At 39.3% G+C, this 19,193-nt stretch overlaps 3 protein-coding genes across 64 annotated transcripts in view; 2 read left to right on the plus strand and 1 right to left on the minus strand.

The window, feature by feature from the left end:
• CEP290 (centrosomal protein 290) overlaps positions 1-1,371 on the plus strand; it is an 89,935-nt gene extending 88,564 nt beyond the window's left edge. For all 6 annotated transcript variants that reach the window (XR_014804519.1, XM_084957624.1, XM_084957626.1 and 3 more), the window contains one exon: positions 969-1,371. Coding sequence is in view for 5 of the 6 variants with exons in the window: in XM_084957624.1 (XP_084813750.1) it covers positions 969-1,202 (234 nt within the window). In the remaining variant the exon portion in view is untranslated. The remainder of the gene's footprint in view (positions 1-968) is intronic.
• RLIG1 (RNA 5'-phosphate and 3'-OH ligase 1) lies at positions 206-16,658 on the minus strand. 12 transcript variants are annotated; one of them, XM_085024503.1, is made up of 9 exons: positions 16,448-16,658; positions 14,683-14,764; positions 13,301-13,418; positions 9,054-9,149; positions 8,048-8,164; positions 6,193-6,390; positions 3,683-3,852; positions 2,531-2,667; positions 206-2,425 (listed from the first exon to the last, which is right to left on the minus strand). In XM_085024503.1, exons 5-8 carry the CDS (start codon positions 8,073-8,075, stop codon positions 2,551-2,553), a joined length of 513 nt encoding a protein of 170 aa, XP_084880629.1. In that variant the 5' UTR covers positions 8,076-8,164; positions 9,054-9,149; positions 13,301-13,418; positions 14,683-14,764; positions 16,448-16,658; the 3' UTR covers positions 206-2,425; positions 2,531-2,550.
• C5H12orf50 (chromosome 5 C12orf50 homolog) overlaps positions 16,402-19,193 on the plus strand; it is a 31,058-nt gene continuing 28,266 nt past the window's right edge. For 4 of the 46 annotated variants that reach the window (XM_084957674.1, XM_021092781.2, XM_084957652.1 and 1 more), the window contains exons 1-2: positions 16,775-16,901; positions 17,216-17,338. The gene's annotated coding sequence lies outside the window, so the exon portion shown is untranslated. Of the gene's footprint in view, positions 16,902-17,215; positions 17,339-17,905; positions 18,271-18,769; positions 18,899-19,193 lie in introns of those variants that run through there. The other 42 variants (XM_005655739.3, XM_084957669.1, XM_084957661.1 and 39 more) reach the window with 33 other exon arrangements.

Raw genomic sequence — 19,193 nt, forward strand, 5'->3', positions numbered from 1 at the left:
CTGTCATAGAGGCCTGTTTTGTGAAGACAGCTGTTGAAACTGTCTTTATGATGATCATCTTTTGAGTCTGGAGGACGCATCCTGAGCGTGCTTGGGATCTCATTTTATCCTTACATTTAACCTTGACACCACAAAGCTGAGTGTACTCGCCTGACCGCATTAAGGTTCTACTAAAAAAAACTACCCAAAAAAGAGACAAAACAAATAGTATTAAAGAGTAACTTTATTTTTAATTGTCACAAATAGAGCTTATTATTTTAATATTTTCCCAAGTTTCCTACGACATCAGGAACAGTGTCTATTTCCTTTTGAAATTCTTTTCAGAAATACTTCCCTTAAAGAAAGGTATTCGATATGCTTTCTCTCTTTTAAGAATCCGTCAACAGAACCAAAGGCGTAAAAATGAAAATTAACGAGTGCTCACCAGCTGTTCTACCTCATCATTAAAGTTCACAGTTTCTTCACCAGATGCCTCACCTTTAGCGAGGCAGAAGCCCTAGTTTCCCTGGTCATAAGTGTATTTAAGAGACCGTTAGTCATCAAAAATTAGGCATTTGTAAAGGAAATACAAGTGAAGCCAGTTAACCAAAGAATCTTAACCAAGATAACTTCATTGTTATGAACACCAAGTGTTTTGATTGCCTCACTGAGAGTATCTAATATTCTGGAGAAAGAATGATTGACAAATTTTAAATAAGAACTGATAAATTTCAAGAGTTGATAAATTTTAGTCCAAGACTAGGCCATAACTTAGAGAACAAATAATCTGACAGTTGACAAGTTGGTTACTTACACTGTGCAATGAAACTTTATTAATAAGATCTTAAGAAAATACCTCTACCGTATAAGTATATTTGACTATTCGGGTTACTTTGGCTTTCGGGGTTGCAAATAAATTGCTTTAGTTCAAACCTAAAGAATGTACTTTTTCCTATGTATACCTTTTAAAGATATTACGTTCCTATTAGGAGGAAATAAAAAAGCTGAAAAAAGAACTGGAAAATTTTGATCCTTCATTTTTTGAAGAAATTGAAGATCTGAAGTATAATTACAAAGAAGAAGTGAAAAAAAATATTCTCTTAGAAGAGAAGTTAAAAAAACTTTCTCAACAATTTGGAGTTGAATTAACTAGTCCTGTTGCTGCTTCTGAACAGTCTGAAGATGACGAGGAGGAAAGTCCTATAAATATCCCCATATGTTAAGGGCCACCTCTAACTGTAGTTTTATTTAACTGCTTATTAACTTTATAAGTTAAAATTCTATCTGGAAATCAAGCAAGTCTCTGACCTATGTGGTTTCCTTCCATATCAATACTGTGTACCTTTACTTAAACGGGAATTTTTAGTAAATAAAATTATATGAAAATGTCAACATATTAGAAAAAGTGTATTTTTGAAGACTTCGAGTAAGTTATGGCTGTCAAATAGTCAGTGAGCTATGGTGAATTTATATACATTCAAAATGTTTTAAGTTTTTTAAGGAATATGAGGGTAAACTTAACAATTTTAACATTTAAAGGGGTTTTATATATACTTAGATATTTAATATCTATGTTAAGATTCTCAAATTATATGTGTGTGTATAAATGTTATGAAGTTGAGCCATATATTTTGTTAAATGTGTAGCAACATTAAATTCATTTTAGGGGTTCCCGTTGTGCCTCAGTGGGCTAAGAACCTGATATTATCTCTGTGAGGATGTGGGTTCAATCCCTGGCCTTGCTGAATGGGTTAAGGATGCGGTGCTGCACAAGGTGCAGCACAGGTCAGAGATGTGGCTTGGACCCAGTGTGGCTGTGGCTGTGGTGTAGGTTAACAGCTGCAGCTCCAATTTGACCCCCTGGCCTGGGAACGTCCATATGCTGCAATTGTGGTTATAGGAAAAAAAGAAAAAAAGAAAAAAAAATACATAAAGTCAGCTTAAACTATTTAATTTTGAAAGTAAATAACCCCAAATTGTTGCTTTGTCTTTTAATCTACTACTCCTTTATAATGGATTGAACCCAAACTTTGTACAAGCTGGGGAACATAAATAATTTCAGAGGTTAAAATTCATTTGCTGTTTCTAAATAAAATTTTGGATAACTGCAAATGTTTAAATGCCAGCAGACATGTTGCTATGTTAGACATTGAATAATATGATAGAAACCTTCAGATATTTTTACCTTTTAAATGTGGCAGAATATCCGAGATTACAATATAACAACAATGAAGAGGTTTTTAATTGCATTTCCGGTTTATACACTGAATACTATATCTTTAAGCCTACTAAATTTCTGATTATCTATTTTTGAAAAATAATTAAATAAGCACTTAGCATCAAAGGCATACTCATATTTGTTCAGATTCATATTGATAGTAACCGGTTTTGAGTTCAGGTAAGTATCTGGGATTGGCCAGCATAAACCCAGGTGATGGCGATGGACCTGAGAAGAAGAAAGGGTATTAGCTTTAGCCTGTATCACCCTCATTCACTCCCACATCTTTTACGGGCCTGCTCGCCTCCCAGGCACGACTAAGGCCCCACCTACCTCGCCCTCTTTGTTTTTTTTCATAGCTGTTGTTCTCCTGACATATTTACTTTTTTATTATCTATCTTCCTCATTAGAATTTGAACTGCATGAAGGACGAGACATTGTTTTGGTAACAGCTTAACAAATTCCAGCACCTGGAAACATGCCAGCAACATAATCAGGGGCTCTGTAAATATTTAAATAATAATAGTCTGTTGCTGGGTACAGAAGCTAGTCAATGAAAACTGGGCAGAAAGGGGATACATCATGTGACAAAATGCTGTTTTCTGCTCTCACTGCACTTTCTTCAGAGCACATACAAGGTGGGTGTGTTTGGGAGGAGGGGGTGGAGAGCTCTGCAAATTCTGGCAGGGGCCAGATCACGAGAAATATAAATGTCACTAAACAGTTGTATGCAGGAAAGTAGTTTTCTCATTCATCTGTGAAGAATGGACAGGACAGAGATAAGACTACAGGGAAAGATAACATTTAGGAGGGTGATAAAATTCAAGTGTGAATCTTGGTTTAAATTAAAATTATCAGCCAACTGGCTGTGGAGAAGTAGACAGATTCAATAGATGAAAATCTTTTAGAATGAACAGACGTATGAAGTGATGGAAAGAGGGGTTAAAATGGTATCTTGAGTTTTGGGCCTCAGTGAATTGTTCAAAGTCAGGACGTTGGTAAGACCTAGTGCCATTCTGAACATTATGAATTGCAAGGGCCTGTGTGAAATCAAACAGACAGGTCCCGGAGACAAGGCACAGTGTAAAATAACTCATTCTCTATATATTGTCATCTTGGCATTCTTTTAATTCAACAAATTCTCTAATCCAGTGTGAAAAATGCTGACTTAAAGTAGGTTATTAGTATAGGGTGTCTCAGAGAATACTGACATTTAGCATGAATTTCCAAGAAGGGAGTGTGCAGTATGCAGGGTTTTCCAGACACTTTCTCACTTAAATTCTGATGCATGGTGAGAAGAACTAATGCCCATAGAATGAACATATACTGGGAAATACAACTTTATCACATAAAAATGGTGGCATGTGAGATGAGGAAATTACTGCATATCAAATAACTGCAATCTGTAGAGTATTTTAGTGCCACTTCTACTTCGTTTTAAGAACATAAAATGACATAATCCCACAAGCTATTTTCTGCCATTACCTTGATTAAACAGCCATCATTGCAATGCCATACTATTCCTTCAATTTTACCCTCTCTGCAACCTTCAAACCAGGACAATAGATCGTTGTGCTTCAAGGTAGGCAGATTTCTTATCTGGAACGCTCCATGTGGTATAAGAAGATGTAATGGATGCTTCTTGCTTCCTAACCCTGAAATCATAAGAATGTGCCATTAGCCATGCAAAAGTTTCAAGAATGAGAAAATTTCTCTCTCTAAATTAAAAAAACAAAAACAAAACAAAACCTCTTAAAACATTTAGGAATAAATTTATCACAAAGTTTAATTGGTGGCTCAGCAGGTTAAGGATTCAGCATTACTACTGCTATGGTGAGGGGTCAGTCCCTGGCCCGGGAACTTCTGCATGCTGCAGGTACAGCCAAAAAAACAAAATTTAATTGATTCCTTGAAGAAAGATAAACTGCAAGTGCCCTTACTAAAAAGATAGCAACTACGCTGTTAAAGCTAAATTCCAGTTTCACGTGCTCTATACCAGTGGTTCGCAAACCAGGACCTTCAAACCAAACCCAGCCATGTGCCTGTTTTTGTAAACTGTTTCAAGGTAACACAGCCACAGCCATGCATTTAAGTACTATCTATGGCCTGTTTCAGAGGTATGGCCAAAAACCCCTCAATATTCTAACTTTTTATAGAAAAAGTCCACCAACCCCTGCTCTGCATGATTTGCCATATTCAACTGTCAGAGTTTGCCAAACAGCCCCACTGTATCTGATAACTTGTATAATTACTGTCTTAGCTTCCTTTCACCTGCCCATCATTCTGATTATACCTATCTAGCATTTTCTATTCAAGCTTTACTAACCTTGGGTCTGTCTGCATCCCCCTGGTGAACAGTGCTCTCACTGTGCCCTCAGGGACTTGTACTCAAGTCATCATGGTATATATTCTGATGCTTGACATGCTATTCACTGCCAATTCGTTTATTTATTTTACTCTTAGCTATTAATTAATGCCAAACTAATTGCCCAGCCAGTGAAAAAGCAACCTGAGTGCCCATCAGCAGATGAGTGGGTAAGAAGATGTGGGGTATGCATCTACAGACACACATGTACGAGCTCGCACAACAGAATATCATTCAGCCATAAAAAAGAAGGAAGTCTTGCCATTTGCAACAACATGGATGGACCCAAAAGATAACGTGCCAAGTGAAATAAATTAGAGAAAGACAAATACTGTATGCTACCATTTATATGTGGAATCTAAAAAATAAAACAAATGAACAAACAAAGCAGAAAAAGTTATAGACAGAACAACCAGTTGTTTGCCAAAAGAGAAAGTGTTGGGGAGAGGAAAGAAAAAGGTAAGGGGGATTAAGAGATACAAATTTTCAGTTGCAAAGTAAATAAGCCATGGATGTGAAATGTACAGTGGGGGAATACAGTCCGTAGCTACGTGTTATCTTTGGAGAGCGACAGACCATAACTAGGCTACAGCAGTGATCATTTTGAAATGTACAGAAAGAGAACTAACAGTCATCTGGGTCAATTACATTTCAAAAACAAACTCATTAAAAAAAAGACCAGATTTGTGGTTAACAGAAGTGGGAGTGAGAGGAGTGGAATTGGAAAAAGGCAGTCAAAAGCTACAAACCAGTTACAAAATACAGAAGTACTGGGGATGTAAGGTACACCATGGTAAATACAATGAACACTGTTTCATGTTATATAAGCAAGTCATGAAGAGGAAAGACCTAAGAGTTCTTATCACAAGGAAAAAAATTTTTCCCTTTAATTTTGTATCTCTAAGAGGTGACGAATGTTCACGGAACCTACTGTGGTAAGCATTTCGCGACATAGCTAAATCAAATAATGCTGAATACCTTAAAACTATATATTGCCATATATCAATTATATTTAAAAAAAGCACATAATGATTTTCATTCAACTCAGTTAACCTCAAATTTAAAAAGCAATGAAAAGTTACATTTGAGTAATTTTTTTTTGTCTTTTTTTTTTGTCTTTTTACCTTTTCTTGGGCTGCTCCCACGGCATATGGAGGTTCCCAGGCTAGAGGTCTAATTGGAGCTGTAGCTGCCAGCCTACGCCAGAGCCAGAGCAACGCAGGATCCGAGCCACGTCTGCAACCTACACCACAGCTCACGGCAATGCCAGATCATTCACCCACTGAGCAAGGCCAGGGATCGAACCTGCAACCTCATGGTTCCTAGTGGGATTCGTTAACCACTGCGCCACGACGGGAACTCCAGTAATTATTTTCATACATTGTTCAATAATGTTATTACAGGGAAGACAGAATCAAATCAGTCTCTTGTTTTGGATTAACGAAATAAGTCACACATAAATTTCTCCATGGACAAAAACTTTTGAAATAGCTATAAGCCGAGTAAGCTATTTAACTCAAATTTACTGCTCATTTCTTTATTGTATTTTTTTTTTTTTTTCAGTTGAACCTAAGAGGTTCTCTTTGTAAATGAGTTACTGTAAACTGAACAGGAAATGGGCTTTACTCACCATATGGGTTTCCATTAATATTGGTTCCTATAAGCTCCAGTGTTTGTTCTAAGAGATCTGAGAGAGGCACTGCACTAATTTCCAAAAGACCAGGATCATCAGAATGATGCTTCAGCACCAGGGCAATTTCAAATTCATAATTAACTACAGAGGAATGCCAGCAATACTGTTTGTTGTTTTTCTCCACTGGGACCCAACCTATCATTTCAAGAAAGAAGTGGTTTTTATTACAATGTTTTTCTTTGGATTAAGACTTGATGTAACTTCAATTTTTGTTGTAAATGTTCTTTATCTTCCAGATGTTCCATCACACATGGGTATCACTTTTAACATCAGTGGAAATGTCAAGAGTTTTACTAATTTTCAAATCATAATCTTTAATCATAAGGTTTCATTCTTGAGTCTATTGAGGAAGTAACCTGTTTGCTTAATCATTACAGAGCACCCAGCATTCTTTTACTAGAAAATTAACATCTTCAACAAGAACTGATTACCTGTCTAAGATACAGCATTAAACCTTTTTTTTTTTTTAAGTTTTCTCTCTACTCTCTCTCCACTTTCAAGGACAAAAGATATATGCAGTAAGTATTCCACAATTTGTACTAGTGTTCCAGTATTTACTGAACAAACTTATTGTTTCCTCTTTTACTGAATGTTACCGCTACCCCCTCCTTATTAACGCCTGTTGCCAGATTAGGCTCTTCCTAATTCTCCACAGAGAATTCCTTACAAAGAATTTTAAAAAGGCAGCCAAACTAAGGCATGTACACCATTAACCATCACGTCTTTGGCATTCATTCTCATTCATCCAAATTACTGTAATAACTTCTTCTCCAGTCTATTAATCTCCAGTGAAACCCCCCACTTTTATCATAGTTCTATTTCAAAAATCTAAATTTAGTTCTGCGGTAGCTCTACTTAATAATCACCTTCACGATGAACTTTAAACTTCTTTCGATGGAATACAAGCCCCTTTAAGATCTGAGCCATTCCACAACTCCAGCCTCAACTTTTATAACCTCGAAAGGAATACACTCTAAACATTCCGGCAAGGATAGGCATTATTTAAAATTTCCAAAAGGTTCCACGATGCAGAGAGGCCCTTCTCCCTTCCTTGCCAACTATGACCTCCTGGTTCTTAAATAAACTTCAGTATAAACATCCCCGCCCCTTAGAAACTCCTCTACCAAAGGCTGAGCTATTTCTTCTTCCTCTTTTATCCAACTGTATCCTGTATGTTATATCCTTTTAGTTCTTAAATCATACTGTTATTGGTAGCTTCTTCCTACTGTCTGAAAGAGCATCACGGACAGGGATTCTGATCTTTGTTTTTATGTCACTAGAATCCAAGAGTACTCTGCACATTTCAGGTCCTCTTGATCTGAGGTATCCTTCTTCTACTTGCACACTTTTGCAAAACTGTCCCATCATCCAAAAAACCGCTGTGAGACACGTATTTTCACTTCCCTTTACTGAGAGAGTCTTCTGGGATCTTTGCGAAAAACACATAGATATTGTCATCCTCAGTCTAAAAAGGAAAGACTTCTTAATATCCCACTTCACACTAGACTGACCATAATGTCAATCCTGACACTACTTCGAGGCTACTCCCACTCAATGCTTTATTAATTTTCACAGACTACAGCTAGTAAACTGTCTATCTTAGAAAAGATTCTAAACCTGAGAGAATGTTCTTGATATGCAAATCTGTTATAAACTATTAAATCCGACTCAAATTTTGCGCTATACAACGAAGACTCATATTAAAATTAAATCCTGTAACTTCCAACTGAACATCTTCTGTTCTTCATATTAGTAAACACAATACTGTATTTTAGAAGAAATTTCATAATACCAGGAATGTGGCCATTTTCATCAGGCATCGGACTTCCATTTAATTGCTCTGTATCCTTTGCTGGTATCCAGCACTCTGGAACAGGTTTGAAGTCCTCCTCAACATTCCAAAAAAACTCTAGAAAAGTTCAAGAATCTTATGTGTGGCACAATACTTTAAAAAATATAAAACACGTAACAAATTCAAAGTGAGAACAGTAAACCCCATAGTATCAGGTACCAGGTAAGTAGTTCCCATTCATTCCCACCACAATGTAACTAACTCCTCAAGGTTAAGGTGTTAACACTTTAAATTTTCAGCTTAAAACACACCACTATCCATAATGGTAGATGACAGTCTAACTAAAGCAGCCAATGTTCCAGTATGTGTAGACTCACGATAACTTTTTAATACACTATGAATTCAAGTATATAAATATCATATATATGAATGAGTTGATATACAATGATAAATGTGTGTGTATATATATATCTACTGATATAATATTTGGAGATATTTAGTGTTATAATAAAAAATAATAATCCTTTGTGATTTGTGCCTGACTTACAAAATTACCTATTTGTCTCTTAGGCAGATAAAACCAAAATATGCCACCCATTATTTTATATATATTTATTTATATTATGTATATTATATATTATATAATATATATTTATTTATATTTTATATATATATATTTAACAAACACATAATTCGTATGTTTTAATAAAACTGACACATTACAATGAAGAGTCACAGAAATGTTAAAAAACATTTTGATATATTTTTCAAGAACTTGACTCCCTTGCTGTACAGTGGGGAAAAAAACAAAAAAAAAAACAAAAAAAAACCATTCTTTTACAAACAAAGGTATTCAATTATAATTTTTCTTTTCCCAAAGTGCTTAAATTGTAAGGGAAATAATGTACATAATATCGAGAAATTAAGAAATAAACCATAGCAAGAAAGAAACCAAAAATTTCAGCTTATTTGAATTATGAAAAGCTTAAAAAAACAATCCACTAACCTTTTGAGTTTTGTTTTGAATGTAGAAAATTTTTAAATCTTTTCTCAGCTAGTTTGTTAGGTTTTCTGTCTAGCCGAGCCCAAAGGTATGGCTGACCTAAAAGATAATAAAAGGAAAAAAAACCGTTTAGGAGGGAGGAGTTCCTGTCGTGGCTCAGCGGTTAGCGAACCTGACTAACATCCAAGAGGAAGCAGGTTCAATCCCTGGCCTCGCTCAGTGGGTTAAAAATCCTGCGTTGCCATGAGCTGTGCTGCAGGTCACAGGTGCGGCTTGGATCCCATGCTGCTGTGGCTGTGGCGTAGACTAGTGGCTACAGCTCCAGATGGACCCCTAGCCTGGGAACCTCCATATGCTGCGAGTGCAGCCCTAAAAAGACAAGAGGACAAAAAACAAATAAATAGAAAATAAAAAGGTTAGCAGGCAAACAATAAAATTTACCTTGAAAGACATTTCAGTATAAAATTTTTCAATAAACAGTAGGCGTGATCTCTTCTAAGAGAAGCAAGCCGGGGGACAAAGGGAAATACGCAGTGCCACGGACACGTCCTATCTAGCGGCACCCGATGTTCTAAGACTGAAGTCGGCCTGAAGGATCATGGGGGGTGATGGAGTTCTCGTGGAGCAGCGGGTTCTGAGGATCTGGTGGTGTCACTGCAGCAGCTCGGGTTGCGGCTGTGGCACACTGGTTCGATCCCTGGCCCAGGAAAGCGTGCTGCAGGTGCGGCCAAAAAAAACAATGATGGGAATGAGATGAAAAACAAATGTTACCCTTTCATAAGGACGCTGCACAGCCATATTTTTTTACAAGTAACTAAGCATTTTTCAGAAAATGAAACTGACTCTAATACTAAATGGAAACATAAACAAAAAATTGTATTCACACCTTCCCTGAAATGTGATAGCTATGTGCTATGAGGGTTAATTTCCAAAAATGTAGTTAAGACTAAACTCTTCTGCATGGCTCCGACCTCTGGTCAAGGCACAGAACAGTGATTCCTGGCGATGCTTTGTAGTCTCAGGGCAGGGGGGCAGCACGCTTTATGAACAATGAGACTCACGAGTTGCGCCTGGTCTCAGGGAGACTCCTGGCAGGCTCTGTCGTTGAGGCTGGTTACTCAGGGGCAGATCTTCACGACCAGCAAATATAAAAATCCCTGGCTAAGACACCAGTTTAGATTCCCTGTTTCTGAGGTGTTTCCTGCATACATCAGTGGCGGCCCGTGATTTGAGAAAGTGGATTTGGCCTGGATCTGGCAGGAAGGAGTCGGAGGCCAGAGGAGCTTTCACTTGCTCTCAGCAGACCCTTTGCTCTGAGAGTCTTGGGTTGTGACGTACATCTTCCTTTTAACACCCTCGCTGTATTGAGGAGCCTTTACCTGTAATAAAACTGTGCATTTGCAAGCACTGTCACTGCGATGCTGTAAGTTTCCTTTGGCCGTTCAATCGTGTTTTAACTGCCGCTATTATACATAATCACGCGTAATGATGCATGCTGAAGATTCTTGATATAAGTCTAAAAAAACCTTTAATTTCATCAAATGTAAATCAGAAACTTATTTTTAAAATACTAATTATAGTTTGGTTTAAACATTCTATATTACTTATTAGCCATACTAAAAAATAATATGAAGAACTCGATTAAAATTACCTTGTCATTTCTGGTTGAATGGACCTTTTGTCCTTTTCATGAGTAAATATAAAAGAATCCATTGCACGCATACCCATTAGGATGGCTACTACCCACTGCTGTATGTTATATATGAAAATGACAGAGTAAATCCTGCGTTCTCATCACACACACACACTCAAAAGACGGCTACCATCAAAAACCCCAGAAATAACGAGTGCCATGGAGAAAGCGCAACTCCTCCGCGCTCTCGGGAGGACGATAAATGGTGCAGTTGCTACAAAGAACAGCATGAGAGTCCCTCAAAAAATTAAAAAATTTTGATCCAGCGATTCCACTTTTGGATATATACCCGAAAGAATGGGAAGCAGGAGCTCAAATAGCGACTCGTACACCATGTTCATAGCACCGTTTCCTGACGGCCAAAAGGTGGAAGCATCCCAAGTACACGCTGACGGATGAATGGTATATACACGCACAATTATGCGGTATATACCAACTTGCAGTACATACGTACAATGAAATATTATTCAGCCTTTTATAAAGAAGGGACCTTCTGACATGTCCTACAACAGGGATGAATCTTAATGAATCTCGTATTCACTACAATAGGCGAAGTGAAATAAGCCAGAGTCACAAAGAGACAAACACCATCTGACCTCAGGTGCTGAGGCGCCTAGAGGAGTCAAAATCCCAGAGAGAAAACAGAATGGTGGCTGGAAGAAGGGGATGCTGAGTCGCTGTTTAGTGGGTAGAAAGGTTCAGTTTTGTAAGCTGAAGAGAGTTCTGGAGATGGACGGTACTGACATGACAACATCAACAGTCCACACCACCGAACTTGGAAATGGCTAACATGGTAGATGTTATGTTATACATATTTTGTCACAATTAAAAATGAAAAAGTAAAAGCATTTCAGAAGAGATTTCCTGATAGGAAGACTGTGTCCAATATGCATTTAACTGCTGCTGCAGTGACACCACCAGATCCTTTCTCTTCCTGGAATTGAGAGGTAATTTCACTATTCAGAAGAAATCACAAGACATTATTCAATGCACTTTTTCCCTTAACCTAGTTAACCATTTCTGTCTGAGTTTCTACCTCTTTTAAAGTACCTTGAAATAAAATAAATTAGAGACATTGCCAACAGTAAGAAAAACCGTGGAATCAGTAGTGGGATCAGTGGTATAAGAACAAGCTTTAGGGCCAGACAAACCTAGATCCTATTACCCGTTCAGCCTTCATTAATTATATGGTCATGGACTAATTATTTATGTTCTCCAAGCTTCCGTTTCTGTTTCTGTGAGATGGAGAGGCAAATTAGAGAAAACAAGTATAAAGCATTTATCAAACTGTCTGGCCCTTAATAGGTATTAAGAAATATTAGCCCCTAAACAAAATGAAAAGATAGCCCACAGAATGGGAGAAAATATTTGCAAATGAAGAGACTAACAAGGGACTAACCTCCAAAATTTATAAACACCTTCTGCAGCTCAATACCAAAAAAAAAAAAAACGACATCAAAAAATGGGCATAAGATCTAAACAGATAATGCTCCAAAGCAGACATACAGATGGCCAAAAAACACACGAAAAGATGTTCAACATCACTCATTATCAGAGAAATGCAAATCAAAACCACTAGGAGGTACCACCTTATACCAGGCACAATGGCCAGCATCAAAAAATCTACAAACAATAAGTGCTGGAGAGGGTGTGGAGAAAAGGGAACCCTCTTGCACTGTTGGTGGGAATGTAAACTGGTGCAACCATTGTGGAAAACAGTGGAGATTCCCTCAGAAAACTGAAAATAGAATTACCATTTGATCTAGCAATCCCACTCCTGGGCATCTATCCAGAGAAAACCATGACTCGCAAAGACACATGTACTCCAATGTTCATCACAGCAGTATATACAATAGCCAAGACATGGAAACAACCTAAATGTCCATCGACAGAGGCGTGGATCAAGAAGATGTGGTACATATACACAATGGAATATTACTCAGCCATTAAAAGGAACGAAATACCGGCATTTTTAGCAACATGGATGGACATAGAAATTATCATGCTCAGTGAGGTCAGACAGCAAGACACCAACAACATATGCTCTCACTGACATGTGAAATCTAAAAAAAAGGTCAGAATGAACTTCTTTGCAGAACAGATAGTGACTCACAGACTTTGAAAAAACTTATGGTTTCCAAATGAGACAGTCTGGGGGTGGGGAGATGCACTGGGAGTTTGGGATGGAAATGCTGGAAAACTGGGTTGTGATGATCGGCGCACAACTGTAAATGTAACAAAATTGAGTAATGATAAAAATAAACAAGTAAATAAAAATTTTAAAAAATAGCAGTTATCTTCCTTTCCTCCCCCAAGAGAAAGACAGAATATAATAAATAAGTATAACAACCGTGACCTTGTTATTTTCCCATTGTACTTCGGTTTCCAAGGGTTTATGGAGAGCAGTGCTCCATTTCAGACATATTCGTGAGCAGAATGGGGCACTGCTCTTGAGATACTCGTGTATCAGAAATGGAGCACTGCTCTTCATAAAGTTCATATACAGTTTAAGTGAGTAAGAAAAATAAGTAATATTTGTAGTACAGTTTCATTTTACCTTTGTAGGTAGTAACATAACAACATGTTCCATCCACTTTTTCTGTTGGGATTGCACTGTATATATCTGCCTCTAATGCCTTGTGACTTATAGTTTCAGTTGCCAAAACTTTAAATGGCTTAAAAGAGAGAAAGAGAGAACTGGTTTAAGACAAAAAGCCTCTAGGCCTTCCCAGACACTCTCACCTAGAGGTTATTCATTTTACTAGTTCTAAGGGTTATCCTTCAAGACAATTAAAGATATTTGTCCCAGGAAGTTCTTACAAATTACCCCCTCCCCTTCTGCGCTATGACAGCCATACATGTTTTCCCACACAAACTTGTAATTACAGTTGACTCCTGAACCACCCAGGTTGGAAGTGCATGGGGCCGCTTCCTCAGATCTTTCTTTTCCCATAGTAAATACTGCAGTACTGCACATTCGGATTTGGCTGGATCCCAGAGGCAGAACCCCGGATGTGAAGACACAGTAATATGAGGGTTTTTCCACTGCAGCAGGGTCCGCACCCCTAACTCTGGTATTGTTCATGGGTCAAGTGTACGCACATGTTTCTTTATCCCCCATAAAGAGCAGGACACAAGGAACCATGTCCCATGCAGAGCTGTATCCCTAGCAACCGTGTTAAGGCGTTAAATTTACCCGACAATTATTTACAAGATGCCTCCTGAGTTAAGCACTGTCCTCAGCACTGGGAAAGAGGTGAACAAAAAAGCACCTGTCTTTGGTAGAACATTCTAGGGAGGGAGACACCAACAGCAAGAAACTGCATAATACAATGTCAGGTATGATAAGTACTAGGAGAAAAACAAATGGGGATTTGTAGCTTTATCCGAGGTAAATAGTTTTTTGCATGTTTAAAGCACAGTTTTTTTACCATCAGGAAGACAAGCCAAAAGAGCATCAAGAAAGGAGGAAAAGACAGTTTCTATGATTCCTACCAACTTGTTAATCTGTAATTTATTTTCATTTCTGAGACTTAGGCCCCTGTTATAGCCTCAATTACCTGAAGTAACATTCATCTTACATAACGTGAAAAAACACTGTACAACATAAACATTATACTGGTGTGATAAGCTTAAGACTAATAAATGAAATACTGTTTCAGAGTCTAGCCAACTTAGGAAATTAGTGCCACTCTGGTCCTTTCTCAGTATTTTTAAGAGAAAACTGAATGGCTGGGGAATTATCACTCACTTATAACACTGGTATCAGAAGATACCAATTTAACCCACGGCAGCAGCGCCAAGGTTTGGCCCAAAAGTTATGTGTGTGGGTGGGAGTGTGGGTGAGTATTTAACTTTATCAAAGATTCTAGGGAGAAGATTATTCCGTGGAGTTTTTGATGAGTACCAATATCCCTTTCACAAGAACAAATTACCTACCACTCTTTGCTAGTGACATGTCCAAAGGACAACAGGAGATGGCAGGAGTACACCGAGTTCTCCTTTTCTCTGTCTCTGAAAACTTTAAATTATGAATGTTTCTGAAAAAAGAAGGCACGTGCATACAAAAGGTAGTAGTGAACATAACTGGGTGGTCCTCTACAGAAATTTCTGGGCAGGGAAATCTCGGGGATAACTAGGCTGATCAAAGCTTTCATGGAGAATGTCTGATTCGAACAATTTAAAACTCTGGAAGTGACCCAGGCAGAGTGCAGAGTGCATAACCCGAGCATAAACAGAAAGAAAGGACTGTGCCTGCTATGTTTACACGATCAGACTTTTTCGAGAACAGAGACCTCACCTTACATCGTCACCTCTGTCACAAACAAGCGTGGCATTTTTCACTGCACTGAGCTCAGACACCTTATCGTGGACCCAACGGGCAAAATTTATGACTGGGCCTGATGAATGCGTGTCCTTGAATTACAGTTAAGAATCTGAACGCTGTGCTTATAAACAAGACTCTACGCTATTTTCAGCGGCAGATGGACAAGAGAAGGGGCTTAGCTTCCTGGTGGAGGGTGCTTTTACAAACTACTCCCCTCCTGCCCCCAACATATAGTTGAAAAATCCCGCTAGAGTGAATCACTATTTGGGAAGACGTTATTTCATATGAATTAAGTCTGTTAGGACTTAAAAAATAAAAGCTTGGCAACTACGGTTACAGACATTTAGTAGCAACTCTGGGGTCCGGACTAGGAAAGAATGTATTGATCTTTCTAGGTGGCAAGAAAGAACAATTACTTACGTATTGCAATAAGCAGGGCATAAAATATTTTGAAATATAATAGTGGTGGCAGTAAGATCTTAAAAGGTAAACCAAGCTGAAGGGAAAACTGGCGTGAAATGACACCAGGGCTCATTCTTTAATGCAGTCAGTATTTACACAGAGCCTACCATGTGTTGGGTCCTAGAAATGGGGCTAGAGATAGTAAGGCTGTCCTGGCCTTAGAGGCCTTTTATTCTGGAAGACACGAAGGCCAGTGTGAATGGTGTTAAGGGGAGGTGGGGACTGATGTCAAATGCACAAGCTGTTTCCTTGTAGGTTGGAAGCACTCAGCCCAGAAGCGGCGATTCTGCTATCAAGGACCTTTCCGTGTAGTAACCAATTATCCCGATACAGGGCCACTGACCAGTATTTGTTAAGGACCCTCTATGTGTAAAACACGGTGCTGAGAGAATAGAAAACCTTGAAATGGGAACACCAAAATCAGCATCGAGTACTTAATTACTGGTCACAAAACTCAAGGTCTCGTCTAAGGACTGAATGAGGGTAGTTGTCAACACGGCCACCGGTTCCCAGGTTGGAACAGGTAAAGTCAGTCTTCTAAAATTTCCACTTAGTAACCAAATTCGTGAAAAGACGTAAAGATTGTTTTGCGGTGATGATATAAAGACTTTAAGGGGCTGTCCTCAAAAGGTGGCAACCTGAGATTAAAGGAACATAATTTAAGACAGGACTTGTCAATTTCCAGGCGATGGCAAGTGTGAATCGCCAATTATAAAAACTCCCCCGCAGGTTTCCTCCCGTACAACCAAAAAGGTACAAGAACCTGGACCTCGTGGCCCAGGAGACCCCCCACCCTCGAGTACCCACGGACAACTGCAAAAAAGCCCCCAGGCCGGTCCGCAGGGCTGCTCCCACGCGCCTGGGCGCCCAGACCGGGTTCAAACACAGCCCCGCGGGCCCGGCGCTCCTCGGTACCTGATGCTCCCTCTTAGCGGAAGGCTCCTCTTTCACCTCCGTCACAAATACACAGGGCATCTTCCGCTGCACCGAGCCCAGGCGCCTCATAGTGGGTCCACAGGCAGTGCGAGCGGAGAGCTCGCTTCGGAACAGCACTCGGTGGGCGCCAGAAGGACGTGCACAGGCTCAAACCACGCACAACCCGCGCATGGTGCTGCGGCCGCGCTCCCGCGTACCCCGGGCGCCGAGCGTGGCGACGGCGCGCACGCCCGGAAGCGGCCGCCTGGCCCCGGAGCCTTCTGGGAGTTGTAGTGCGGAAGCCGAGGTTCCGCCGTGTGCGCTCCCGCGAGCGTCCCTTCAGCGTTCTGATGACCGTGAAAAAGCAAATATCCGTTTTTGGTGTGTGTACTGGTAGCCGGTAATATTTATGAAAATTAAATGCTATCGAGTGACAAGTAATGAATCATTTCAGGTGGAGATTTAACATCATTTTTACGAAACCAATTTGCCAGTTCCCTTTAATGTGCACTGTAGATGCTTAGAAATATCCGGAGGCATCACAAGGCGAAATGAAAACTAATTTTCTAGGGTAGATATTAGAAAACGCTACAATTCTAACACATGGGGCCGAAAAAAAAAATTTACCGTTTGGATTATGCCTCATTGCGCGGCATAATACGGTCAAAAGTGGGTCTGGTGTTTTTTCCAGAGTGAGTGCAAAGTTTAGCTTTAGAGCCAAATCACACGAATACCAGCAATCAGATTTCAATCTTAATTTTTCCATAGGACTCTCATTTTCCTTAAGTCAACACGAGCTCCAACTAGAGTCCAAATGGCTTAAATACTTGTCGTCAATCAGCTGCAGAGCTAAAAACAGCTTTGGCTTATTACTCAAAAGAATATTGGAGGGTAAGTAATAAGACAAGGACTGGAAAAAAATGTATTAAATATTTTACAATAGTAGCCTTTCTGTCTCCCTGAAACTCGTAGTCCTTCGTAGGGAATTTTGATTTCTGCCTTCGTTTACGTGCTTGACCAATGCCCAGGTCTCGTTTCTGTAACTGTTTAATCGCCCAGCATTTTCCTGATTGACCCCTTGGAAAATGAAAGGATTATATCTCACTTGAAGGTATCTACGTATAAGAATTCCCAAAGAATAAAATATCCCTCAAAAATTTCGCTATTTTTTGGTTGCTGGATTCCGAGGGGAGGGAGAGAAGACGAGATGTGCCGGTTTTTAATTAAACTGCCCTCTGCTTTCTCTTCTCTGGGAGAAAGAAGGAAAGAGTAAGGGGTGGGGGAGGAAAACTGAAGTGAGACCCTGCGACCCGAAGCCTCTTAGCGTTTCATAGCCAAACACCGGTGACTTTTTGTTTCCCCACAACCATCTTAAAAAGCAGCTCGTTTCATGGGTCTCACAACTGTCATTTCCAAAACTGCCACAGAATCTTTTAGATCCAACATTCTGTCATTTCTGAGAAAAGATCAGCTTCCAAAACATTCCACTTGCAGTTTGAAACGAGCAGCACAGCTGACCGTTTCTCCGGAAATACTCTTTATTTCCAGGGCTTTAACTTCATCCGTGCCCGATGAAAAGCTTCTAGCAGAAACAGGGGAGTCAAACACAGGGGAGCCCCAGGACCAATTCGCAGTGGCGGTCTGGACTCCTACTCTAATGGGTAGCAGCCAGCAGCTTTGCCTGAGCCTCCTAAGTCTGAAGAGCCAGCCAGGAGTGGCTACCAGCCCCGGTCCTTAAACTGGTGTTACAGGATTACATAAACTGGAAGAATTTTTCTCTGATGTTTAGTGTTCTGGCATGCACTAAAGATGAAAGATGCAGTGTGAGTTACCTTGGCCAACACAAAAACACTGAATTTTCAGGCCTAGCCCCGGTTGTGCAGGCAAATTTTTCATAAGTCTTCTCATTACAGGGAGCCAAAATCCCCATGAGTTATGGTTGTAGCTTTCCCTGAAAAGCTAGAATGAATTTTACAACCGAAAAGAAGTGAAGAGAATAAGGAAAGGGGCGGGGGCATGCCAAGAAAGAAAAAAGGAAAGGAAAAGAAAAGAGAGTTGGAAAAAAAATAAAAAGGAGAGGGAAATTAGGGTTCCAGGCATTCTGAAGACTACCAAAATGCATAGGTCTATTTACAATAATAATAATAATAATAATAAATCCCCTTCTGGGTTTGACGTGTTTTTCTTGTTTCTAATGAAGCATAGTTGTTCCAAAATCACTTCAAGAGGTAAAAGCCTTTGCTCAGCCTTTGCCCTCTGTAAAACATGGATTCTCACAATGACTCTAATCATGATGTTAAGATAATCATGCAATAATGGTGTGTGGTAACAATATTGGAAAATAGCCCAGTGCAGTGCAAGTGCATAGGTGGAGAGTGAGTTGATCTGGAGGCAAAGCTCCCTTAAAGGTATTTCTTAGGGGTGTCTCTCCTAGTGACCTATGTGCTTAAGGTGGGTGCATTGTTACGCTAGAGTTAGAAGGTAGGACAAAGCAGAAGTTTTGACACTGGATTTTTCTACGTATCATTGCTAATATTTCCAAGGGTCAAGTTTTTTTTTATCTAGTTCATTTACTTCTAATGAATATTTCTTTTTATTGTTTTCACTTATTTACAGTTATAGGTTAACAACTCTTTTCTAAATTTTAATTCATTTCCTAGATTTTTATACTAAAGCATTGTATTCAAAAAATTCATACCAACTTAGTCTGTTTTACTTAAGTGGGAATCCATATGCTTCCATCTTT

Source organism: Sus scrofa, chromosome 5 (assembly GCF_054392235.1).
Source record: "Sus scrofa isolate SSC_HxYL_T2T_F1_AM1 chromosome 5, Sscrofa_HxYL_maternal_Yorkshire_Landrace_v2.0, whole genome shotgun sequence".
Lineage (NCBI taxonomy): Eukaryota > Metazoa > Chordata > Mammalia > Artiodactyla > Suidae > Sus > Sus scrofa.

Excerpts from the sequence above, each read along its gene's own strand:
- RLIG1 (XM_005655718.4), bottom strand. The coding sequence starts at position 16,537 with ATGAGGCGCCTGGGCTCGGTGCAGCGGAAGATGCCCTGTGTATTTGTG. Across the intron at positions 8,165-9,053 it reads TTCAAAACAAAACTCAAAAG|AGTTTTTTTGGAATGTTGAG; the intron begins GTTAGTGGATTG and ends GAACTTTTCTAG. Across the intron at positions 2,668-3,682 it reads ATGATGGCTGTTTAATCAAG|GTGCTGGAATTTGTTAAGCT; the intron begins GTAATGGCAGAA and ends GCATGTTTCCAG.